General features: G+C 38.1%; 1 protein-coding gene across 8 annotated transcripts in view; it reads right to left on the bottom strand.

Annotated features, from left to right (window-relative positions):
• Positions 1 to 11,747, bottom strand: part of Cntn4 (contactin 4) — a 975,079-nt gene that overhangs the window by 178,478 nt on the left and 784,854 nt on the right. For all 8 annotated transcript variants that reach the window (XM_031382788.1, XM_031382782.1, XM_031382784.1 and 5 more), the window contains 2 exons: positions 11,219 to 11,321; positions 8,145 to 8,329 (listed from right to left, as the gene is read on the bottom strand). In XM_031382788.1, the coding sequence (XP_031238648.1) occupies positions 8,145 to 8,329; positions 11,219 to 11,321 (288 nt within the window). The remainder of the gene's footprint in view (positions 1 to 8,144; positions 8,330 to 11,218; positions 11,322 to 11,747) is intronic.

Genomic DNA, 11,747 nt, shown 5'->3' with positions numbered 1-11,747 from the left:
AAAAAAAAAAAAAAAAAGAAAGAAAACCTATGTTTTCTTCCTGAACCAAAAGTTGAATATGACACTATAGCACTCGCTCAGACTTTCATATGTGAATATTTTCAATTTTGTGACTCTGTGTGTATAGAGGTTGCATGAGCATGTGAGTCTACATGACTATAGAGGTCAGATGAATTGGATCCCATGGAACTATAATTACAGGTATTTGTGAGCCTTTATATGTGCGTGCTGGGAACTGAATCTGAGTGTTCTACAAGAGCAGACATGCTCTTAACTGCAAAGCCATCTTTTGAACCCCTACATATTGTTTTTATTGTTGTTTGTTTCTGTTTTCTTTTTCTTTTTAACCAATGGATTTATGTGTCTTGTGCTGTTCTACTATATTTTTGCTTTATTCCACACTCTTGTTTATGGTCTTCTCATTTCTTTTTAAGATCCAACTGATTTTTTTTTTTTTTTATTGTAAGGGTAGAGGAGATGCCTTTGAACCAACACTTTCACAGATAACAATGACAAACACCAAAAGCCACCATGTTGAAGGGTTGGAGAGAAGGTTCAGGTTTTGGTTCTCAGCATACCCATGGTGGCTCACCCCATCTTTAGCTGCAGTTCAAAGAAATTTTATGCTCCTTTCTGACCTCCACAAGCACCAGATACCCACATGGCACACATATGTGCAGGCAAAATACCCATATGCATAAAATATAATAAAGAAATCAGTAGAAAATGTGAAGACACCCTAGAAGGCAAGTTGTAGTAGGCATATTTCTGTTAATAGGTACTCATTAACATAGAAAACAAATATGATTGCAGAAAGCAATGTGTATATGAGATATTGGATGAGGTCTGTAATGTGCTTCACCCGCTGTCAATGTGACATTCATTAAGAGACTATCACCATTATTTCATATCTTTGGGCTAATGGTTAAACTCATCTGCCATCTGCTCTCATCCAATTTCTTCCAGCCAGTGAATCCTCAGCTCTTGTCAGATAGGTTTTCTTCATCCTTAGCTATAATAATCAGCCAGTTCCTGCCTCCATATCTTTGCTTATACCATCTTATCTTCAGGAATATTCTCTTTCTTTTCAATGCCTAACAAATGCTCTGTTCTCCAGTATATCTCCTCTAGACTCTCTCTGTCCTGCCAACTGCAGTGCTCCTCATCTGCAGCCCACGTGGCACACACAGCTTGACTATTGTGTGTCGTGTCATCCACTGTCTTATTTCTCCTTTATAATTTTAACTTTTATTCACTCTTTGAAAATTGCATACATGTATACAATGCACAATGATAATGTCTGCCCCTAACATTTCCCCTCCAGCTTCTCCAAGACTCCTACATCTTACTACAGACTTTGTTTTCATGCATAACTACTTGTTTATTGATTTATTGATAAATGGATGGATGAATTGATTTTGTTCACTGAGTCAAATGAGTGTTTCTCATGTGTGCATGGGTGAAGGATTATACATTGGATTACACATTAGGATTATACACTATCCAGGGCCACACATGACAATTTCTATAAAAGTACATATTTTCTATTTTCCTCCCAGGGATACTATGGACAATTCATGACTTTATAAGTGAGTTATTGAGAGATAAAAATTAAATCATACTATTTTCCATATTTAAAATGCATTAGGACTGATATACTAAGGCCAGTCCCTCCCCTAAAATTAACCTATGACTGTTGCCTAACAGGAAATCTTTTTTTCTGCACATGAGGTCTGACTGTGCTGAATTCACTTCCTTTTCATGTCCACCATAAATTCCAAATTCATTCAACAATATACAGTCCTTCCATGTGACTCTCACCAGCATCATATGAAGTATATCACTTCTAAGGCAAACACAAACATACAAGTTTCATCTCCACCCAGACTGAGAGAGCAATGATTACAACTCATACAGGGACCTGCTTGCTCTGCTCGCTTTTAGCCAGAGGACCTAAAATTATGTGTGTTCTGTCCATGACACTGGGAGTATTCATCTGGACCCATGTGGCTCAAAATGTGACCCCTGGACCACCATGGACCCCTGGAATTCCTGCAGAACATCCATGAATTGCCCATGTTTAAACCATATATGTGTGTAAGACCAGATTTTCTTCATATTCTTTAAACAAACCAACACATAAAAATACATATGAGAGGATAATCCAGTTTTTTTCTGGTAAAATAGATGCTAAAGAGATTTGCAAAAGTACAAATAATACCATCTATTTCCATAGCTGTTTGGTTTGGGAAAATAGAATCCCTTTTCTTAAAGTATGATAATTATGACCATACACACTGGTTTTTTGTCATTTAAAACAAATGGTTTTCTAAATTAAAATCTGTTTTAACTTAAAACATGGTGGATTGCTGGGTGGTGGAGGCGTACACCTTTAATCCCAGCACTTGGAGGCAGAGGCAGGCGAATTTCTGAATTCGAGGCCAGCCTGATCTACAGAGTGAGTTCCAGGACAGCCAGGGCTACACGCAGAGAAACCCTGTCTCAAAAAACCAAAAACCAAACCAAACCAAAACAAAACAAAATCCCATAAAACAAAAAAACATAGTGGATATTGGTGGTATAAACACCATAATTACATATTTGAGGCTTTCAGTGATTTTTTTTTTGTTGTTGTTGTTGTTGTTCTGAAAGGTACACTTGAAATTTATTGTCCTTGGTGTGGTCCTTTCCTTTGTGGTTTGCCATTTCATATGGGGTGAGAAGCTTCTCTTCCCATTTCTATATTATTTCCCACAGTCAATGCATACTCCTTGATAAACTGTAGCAACTGAATTTATTGGTGTCATTAGATGCAAGCAAAGAAGCAAAAATCAAGGACGTACCTTATGTGACGCCCAGAGGGTGACTGAGGGTACACAGTGGGAGTTCTCCCTAGCACAATTAAGCAGTTATTGCTGTACTGTGAAATCACCTTAACTGCTGTGTTCATCTTCAGGTCATTCTGTCCTTTAAGCCACTTTGCAGTGTTAAATATTATCTAGCTTTCACATATACATATCCCATTCACATGGAATTAGGAAGTTGTACATAAAATGCTCTTGTAATTACTTATTGATGACCTCTCACACACACCTACATAAACTCTGCAGTGCCATGAAGCTCACATCTTTTTTCTTTATAGACACAGGACTGCAGCAAGCAAGGTCTATACACAGCTTACAAAACACTTAGAAAACAAAAAGGGAAAGGAAAAGAGTCTATTGTTCATCCAGAAATGTTCATTCATGGCAGAGTTGCATACAGTACCAAGGTGACTGACTGATGAGTCCCTGACACATTTTATCAAAGTGTTGAACTGGGAGCAACCATGGCATTTATTGTATGGCAAGGACCAGTCCCAAACATAGTCAAATCCCACACCATATATGATTTTGGGCAAAATATTGTTTTAATTTATTTGTGAAATCAAAGAAATGGGCCTAATAGTTTTTTCCAACAAAAGAGTTAGCAAAGTTCTTCAACTAGAAACTTCTTTATTGGGATACAAATTTCTCACTTTCTTAGAGACGTATAACAGCTGTTATAGGAGAAACTGTGCAAAAGGCACTGACTATCAGACTCATAGTTCACAGTTCCTTATTCAAGACAAGGATTTTTATTTCCACCTATATATTTGTACAGAAAAAGAAGTGGCCCCTGAGGTGACCAGGTATAATAATGAACAAGTTCCGAGCGAGTGATGCACACTACATTTTCCTTCTCTCACATCTAAGAAATTACTAGACATTGATGTCTGATTCTACTTGGAGTATATGGACTGACTGTGGTGCTTTCTGGAACAGTGAGGTGGAAACTTTCCAGTGCAAAAGGAAAAATTTCCTGCAAGTAATCTATTGGGACATTGGAAACAATCTTTCACAGAACATCAATCCGTACCATGTGGTCCCCACAGAAGTATCAGCAGTAGAATTACACCTGGGAAATTGACTGAAATGCAATCTCATATCTACCAAACCATCATGTACATTGTCCAATGTATTGTCATGTATTTTCTTAAGATTTTCCACTTACCCTGATGTACACTGAAATTGCAGAAACTCTAGCACAGCATTTGTGATCTAGTTCTACTTCTCAACATGTTAACATTAATCACACACTCTAAACTGGACGGTTGGAGGAATGAAATGGGAAATATGTACTGCCTCTGACTCTAAAATACATCTGTGTTTATTTTTCTCAAAGTCCCACTCATGACCATGGCTCACATAGACAGGACAAATGGCTGCTTAGCTGTCCTTTCTGCTCCTGTGATTTAGACATCTACTCATCACACAGCAACCAGCATTTTAGAAGTATGAATGAGATGGAGCCATGTCATCATTCAACATCCTCCCATGAATTGTGAATAAAGCCTAAATTCTACCTGGCTTATAAGGTACTGCTTAGCTCTGACCTTTGTGTCAGATGCACATCCTTTCCTTCATCCTTATTATGGTTTAGAAACATGAACTTCCTCCCTGCATCTCAAGCGTGTCACACTTGTTAGGGCTTCTGATCATCCCTATTTTCTGTCTGGTATGGGTTTCCAGGTAAAGGCTATGTGTTTTTACTTCGGTATTTCTGTTCAGAGGTCAATCTTGCCAACCAAGCCTTCCCTGACTCCTTGACCTTAGCAGTCTTTCTTTGCAGCTGGTTTCTTCATTTCAAAGGGCTGTCATTATTTTCTCCGGTATTCTCACTAAAGCCTGAAATATTGAGTTTGTTTGTTTGAGCACTTTATCTGTTAACCATCTGGTAAAATATCAACACCTAGAGATTGAAGAGTTTTCCAGCATCCTACTATATAGCAGTGGACCCCCACATAAAGAGGCAACATCAATATAGTTTTAAATAAATGCATAATATGTTAAAGTCATATTGGAAGAGTTCTGTCCCAGGGAACAAATTTTACCATTGTATATCTGAAGACAGATTTATATTATTATTTTGTTTTTGTTTTGTTTTGTTTTTTTCGAGACAGGGTTTCTCTGTATAGCCCTGGTTGTCCTGGAACTCACTCTGTAGACCAGGCTGGCTTCAAACTCAGAAATCTGCCTGCCTCTGCCTCCCAAGTGCTGGGATTAAAGGTGTGTGCCAACACCTCCCGGATGACCGATTTACATTTTAAGATTTTTTTTTTTTCTTGTAAGAAAAAAAGAAAAGCACTGAAAGAACAGATGAAACTTACCTGCTCTGGCAAAATATAGCTCAGAGCAAAACAAACAAATAAGATGAAGTAACATTAAGTGCTGTATGTCCTCTCAGGCCTTCATCTATGGTGAGACAAATCAGCACATATTAACTTATATGGGCATAGCTATAGCACTGGTAGCTGCCCAGTGCCTCTGCCAGACTCACACAGGGGAGGGGAGTACAATGTGAGTCTATGCAGTAAACTTCTGAAATAAGGTTAAATGCTTTTTTAGTGATACAAGGAAATAATAATCCGTTTTACCAGAACTGTTTCTGCAGAGCTCCCAAATGGGTCACCACTGTGTTACAGCAACAAAATATTGGTTTTCCTCACTTTTCCTTTTGATGATTAGTTTTGATGATTAGTTTTTAATTAGTGTACAAGGTGCTAACTATCACTATGCTTTTCAGAAAAAGTTTGTTATAGTGCTTCTGCTTCTCCCTTATGCCTTCTTCCCTGTTTCCCTCTTATAATCTTCCACTTTCTTTCATGTCCATGTGAGAACAATATCCACTTATATAATATGTACATATTTATACCATAAAGCAGCATCTACATATGACAGAGGACATGCACATTTTGTCCTCTTTCGGTAACCTTGCTTAATTTTATACTTCTCATATCCATCCGTTTTCCTGCAAGTTTCATTTCTTATTACAATTGAATATATACATTTCTAAGCACACCCCAATGGTTTCTAACCCTTGAGCAAGCATACCTTAATGTTGTAAGGAACTGTCTCGTCAACAAAGGCAGAACAGTGCTAGATAAGTGATCAGGGCTATTTTCTTCCTCTGTGGGACTCTGCACAGTGATTTTAATTATAATAGTTCATTTAGCTTGAAGATTGAGGCAGTTGGATACTAGGAATATAGCACTGTGAACATACCAAACCCCTCCCTTCAGGAAAAAAATAGACAAGAAAAAAATGATAGCCAAGCACTTCTGTATAATTAAGTCCCTTCCTGTGACAGTGAAAACAATATCAATGATATGCTAGTTGAGGCAGCACAAAAGAGTAGACAGATATAATAGCCACGTGCTGTGGGAGTCAGCTGATGTGACATCAAGGGTGACTGACAAGGAGATGACTCTCTGCTATCTTCAGAAAACAGGTGAGTTATTCTGCTCCCTCATCAAACACTGCTGCAGACAGCACAATTTAAAAGGTTAAAGGTGTTAGCCCCCCATTACCCCCTGACTCTCATCTCTAGGGCAGGATGCTTGGGAAGCACCTATTTCCCACAAGGTTGGGGGCCAATGAGAATGTTCATTCTCCACTAGCGTGACTGCATTGCTGTATTTCTAGGATGAAGACCTCCAATCCCTAGGAAGATTAATGGTAAAACATGGCTACAGAAAACACCTTCTTAACATACGAATGAAATCACGCAAGTGAAATTCACTTTTCTCAATTCATTCAGTGATTTAAATACCGTTAAAAACCAATGCATCCAAAAGTCTATTCAATTAAGAAGAAAAATTAAGTTCAAGTGGTTGCTACCTGACAGAAAGAAAATAATTATCAGGTGGGTGAGAAAATAAATCCCAAACAGTTAAAAACAACATACATGGCAATTGCTTCTCACCAAATAAGCCTGTAACTTTGGCTTTTGTGAATTTCTAGGTAACTGTGGTATGTTATATTTGTCAACCCATCAAAAAAGACACCGACTCTCATAATTTACAAAAGAAAAAGTAAACATCAAATCCTACATTTGGTATAGATATATTATAAATAAGAAAAGTGAGGTTCTTTTCTTTGCCCCAACCACAGTTGTCCTGTTCATTTTATGAAGAATTTTCTAGAATCCTACCATACCAGAGGCTTCAGTAGTATATGAGTGTAAAATTCTGCGAGTTGTGGAGAAGTCCAGTGGCAGATGCTGGATATAGTTCTTGCTTTCAAATCTGTTTCTAATTTGCTTTATTTGATCACTGAGTGTAGTTTTCAGCTTGTCTTAAAAATAAATGACTTGGAAGAAGAGCACATAGAAATGTGTGCAACTGGCTGGGTGTGGTGGCACATGCCTTTAATCATGACACTTAGAAGGCAAAGGCGGGTGGATATCTGTGAGTTTAAAGTCAGTCTGATCTACATTGTGAGTTCCAGAACAGCCAGAGCTACAAAATACAGAGCTTCTCTCTCTGTCTCAAAACAAACAAACAAACTGGTAAGCTTGGAATCTCTCAGATTTATTTTATAATGCATTTCCAATGAAATTCTTTTCTGGAATTCACGTCAATAGCCGCAAAGTTATCCAGGTAATGCTCAGTAAGAACCAGGTGACACAGATTTTACATTTACATTTGGGTCAATACAGATGATTTGATCAGAACAAAAGCAGCTGCCTTCATCTAAAAAGAAATCTATGTGATGACATACTTTCTATGCTGTACTCGGAGGTCCACACTGAGAACTAAATTTGGATAGAGTGCAATTTGAAATGATCATGATACTACATTAAACTGCTATCAAGAAGACACATTTAAGAAGGATTAGGATGAACCTGAAACCAAAAATTCAAATGGAGCATAGAGCTTCAGTTAACACACACACACACACACACACACGCACACACACACACACACACACACACACAAACACACACACACATGAATTGTTATTAACTTACTTCTGGTGTCAGGCTGATAGCTCAATGGGAAGAGGAAAACAGGGAAACGGTCTCCTTTGGGAGTGTGTTCACACTATCGTCCGTGTCTAAAACACATCAGCTTAATTCCTTCCTCTCTGCTCCTACAACATCCTTGCCCCCACCTCTACTTTCCACACCCAGAGTCATCTAGGGCATGCTAATTATGTAGAAAAGTGAGTCTTATACAGTCCTGTTCTCCATGATACCTTAAAAGAAAATCTCCCATTGCAGATCTGCAAGTGCATGATTTTAATATGAAAAGTTCCGTAGCATAACAATAACTGAAAACTTACCATAAAAAGTCAGCTGTCCCTTTGCTACATTTTTGCCTCTGGAATTTTCAGCCACACATTCATATGAACCAGCATCTTCCTGCTGAAAATTGGGAATTTCCAGAATTCCATTTGACTTATGTCTTCTGGCTTTCCTTGCTATAGGCTTTCCATCAGCTCTTCGCCATAGAATAGTTGGGACTGGGCTGAGAGTGAGAATAAAATGGGATAAACCAAATTAATGAAAGCTCTGTCTTGTTTTTTCAATCTCCTGATAACTCTTTCCATCATTTCCAAAGCCATGAACACATTAAGGCATTTCCCACAATTCATTTATGTATTACCATGATTTTAAGCAACATTTATATCTCAAGCATCATTCACATGTTTTTCATAAAATCAACATCCTTAACATTAAACAATGCATTCAACCTCCTACACACCATTACTCTTTAAAGAAAATAACATTTTAAAATATACTTTTCATTATTTTCTAATATCTATGGGTTTCTAGATTATAATTATTAAAATAAAAATGTTCAGGCACACATGTGGTAGAAGTGAGACAGAAGCAACTTCCTACACACTCCTTTCACCGAGAATGGGTTTATGTCCCCTCCCTTTGAACTTGTCAGGCTCTTTGACTACTCTGATAAGTAAATAGACATTCGTTATACTGAGTCAACTTCTAGATGCAAGTGTTATGAAACAGATAGCTTCCAGAGTCTTATTTTTGGAACACCACTGAGGTTCCCGTAGCCGTACACCATGAAACCCTCAAAGACATCACAGAGACCAAAAGCATCACCCAGCAAAACCTTGCTTAGATTCCTAACCCATAAATCATGAGATTATAATAAGGTGTTGGCTGTTTGTTCCTTCTAAATTTGGAACACCACACTAGAGAGCAGAAGCAATATATTCTTCAAAACATCCAGCAATGTGAGTACCACACTGTAAGCTACACCAACACACAGAACCAGCGATAGTAAAATAATGAACTCATAAACTCTGGAACTCCAACCTAATTGCTAGCACTGGGGAGCCATTCACTCATGGCAGCCTGATCTGGGTAACACAGTTGGTGTCTGTCCTTATTGTCATTTATATATTGACGTCTTTAACCACTTATAGAGGTCCATTTGGAAGGTGGTTTGTAAGAACAATAATTAAAATAGCAAGATGGAAAAACAAGAAACAATCTTGAAGTCTTAACATCCTCTCAACACATCTATCATCTTGCCATAAGTGTTTGGAACACATCTTAAATTGCCAGTGAGGGCAGCAACCTGTCTGCAAAGGAGTGTTTTTGAAGCTCACCTCAGCTTTGAGGACTGCAGCTTCCTGGCAGGAGGTGGCATGACTTACTTATTCATTTTTCACAACAACACTCCCAGAGAAGTAATTACAGGAAAGACTTGCCAATCTTCTCTGGGAAACTTGAGATGGTATTTAAAAAATTAAAACTATCAATGCTACTACATTTGTTTTTAAAATAATTTAAGTTCATTAGGCAGACAGTGACTCAAAATTAAGGAGGGCTCCATCAGAAGCACATGGTGAGTGCCTTAACATCCATCAGATGTATACTTAATACATGCAGTTAAACATAACCGCACTTCTGGTCTTAAGTGGGCAGTGATGGTGTGTTTCAACAGCTAGATGTGCAAATTCAAACACTTCTGCATAGAACTGAGGAACCCAATTTGTGTGTTTTGTTTTTATTTTAGCATCATTTAAGCACTGTGAATAGACTTTAATTCATAGTCCCTTTGGAAGTGTGAGCAATGTGAATTTTGCTTTCTCCAAGGAGGGGTTTTTAATGTGTCACCTTGCAAACATTCCTAAGTGTACATCCTGATGATCAAGTCGTCTGTTTTATAGGTTCACAGAAAGAGTTTAAAATTTTAAGATCAACAGCATTACAATGCGAGCATCTGCTTTTCTTCTCAGCAATAAATCATTGCTGGTGTCTTACATGTGACTTTACAGTGCCTTTCATTTCTGTCTCGTGTTCCATCCTGCAGCTCTGTCACAGTTTATATACCATGGTAGGTTTTTAGGAGATACAAAATTGCCACTGTATTAAACCTCATCAAAGTGTTCCCAAGCTAAGATACCACTGTGTTCTGCATTGCTACAACTTGAAAATAATCATTCCATTGGAGTTGAAAACAAAATTGGAAATGCAAATAATGCCTAAAGTTTCTGTACAACACAATAATTGCATTAAAAATATTATACACTGAGACAGGATTGAGTAAAAATTTGTGGCTTTCATAAACACTTAGGCTCAGGAAAAAAACAGGCAGAATTAGGAATGGGTAGCTGGCTAGATAGGGCTAGGAGAAAATACAGATACAGACCATTAAAATCAACAAGGGCACCAGTGCTCACCCTTCTGGTGGTAGTTTATATTGTTGATGCTAAACTAATCCTGTTGATTACTGGCATATAAAAATTCCAGCAGATCTGAGTTTCCTTTTAGATGCCCTGTGGCCGGCAGATCATCTATGGGAAGGGCTAAATGCTTTCGAAGTAGGTTCTTTTAAGTGTAATCCAGATGGAATAATAAAGTTGTGAATAATTTTCAGACTACTCTAAAATATACTCTTAGATATCAGCTCTTCTCTATCTCTAGCAAGAGCAGAAGGGAATCCAAATGAGAGAGAAGAGTTGTGTAATTTGAAAAGCCATGCAAGAAAATTTTTGTAACCTCTGTAAGTGGGGCCAGAATGAAAGTCCCCATTTTTTCCTAACAGTCAGCTTGCCTGTACCTCAAATGAAGGCCTGTTTTCCTGTCACTCTGGGTTAGACAGCATGTGTATTATAGGTCATAATAACACAATGAAATTCTTTTTCAGAATGATCTATTCTCCTTTCCTTTGTGGCCATGTCAGTTGTGGCAGTCCAATCCTTCTGCAGCCATTACCTGTCGCTCTCCGTAGGAAGAGGGAAGAATCAAAGATGTATATACAGAATTACAAAGAGAAATATCATTTGATTTTCAGGCAATTCAGAAACCGTAGCTGTGAGCACTGAAGACAGTTCTCTCCCTGCCAGAGCTGAGGGCAGGGGAAACTGCTAGAACTTACTTTCCTAAGGCAAAGCATTCCAGTTTGACTGTTGTTCCTTTCTCAGCCGGGACGGTTTCTGGAAACTGTACTTCTATTTTGGGCTCATATTCACCCATCACGCCTGTAAACAGACAAAGAAACCAAGTCTCAGAGGTTCTCTCAAGATGTAGATAAGTATTTTCTTTCTATGTAGATACTCCTGTGTGCACCCTTAATTCCATCATCTAAAACAGGCTCTATTCTAACACCAGGTAACTCAAAACCCTCCTCCAGGTTCTTTGAAAGAAAATTTCATATCATAGCATTTACATCAGCGTCAGATGGCTACATTCTCCAGACTACTTAAACATACTTTGGAAAGGACACTTGGGGTTGGGGAAGGAAGGTGAGTTGATAGGTTCCTAGTCAGTAGAAATATCACCCCTTGGAAAGACAGGGTAAAGAATATTAAACTATTTAAATATCACTTTTAAAATACATCCTTTCCTCCTATTGATGATCGATTTTGCAATCCTCTACCATACACATGCTGCTTGAACAATCAGAC

Source organism: Mastomys coucha, unplaced genomic scaffold, assembly GCF_008632895.1.
Source record: "Mastomys coucha isolate ucsf_1 unplaced genomic scaffold, UCSF_Mcou_1 pScaffold20, whole genome shotgun sequence".
Classification (NCBI taxonomy): domain Eukaryota; kingdom Metazoa; phylum Chordata; class Mammalia; order Rodentia; family Muridae; genus Mastomys; species Mastomys coucha.
Note: the sequence above shows the minus strand (reverse complement) of the source record. Positions and strands in the feature narration are given on the sequence as shown.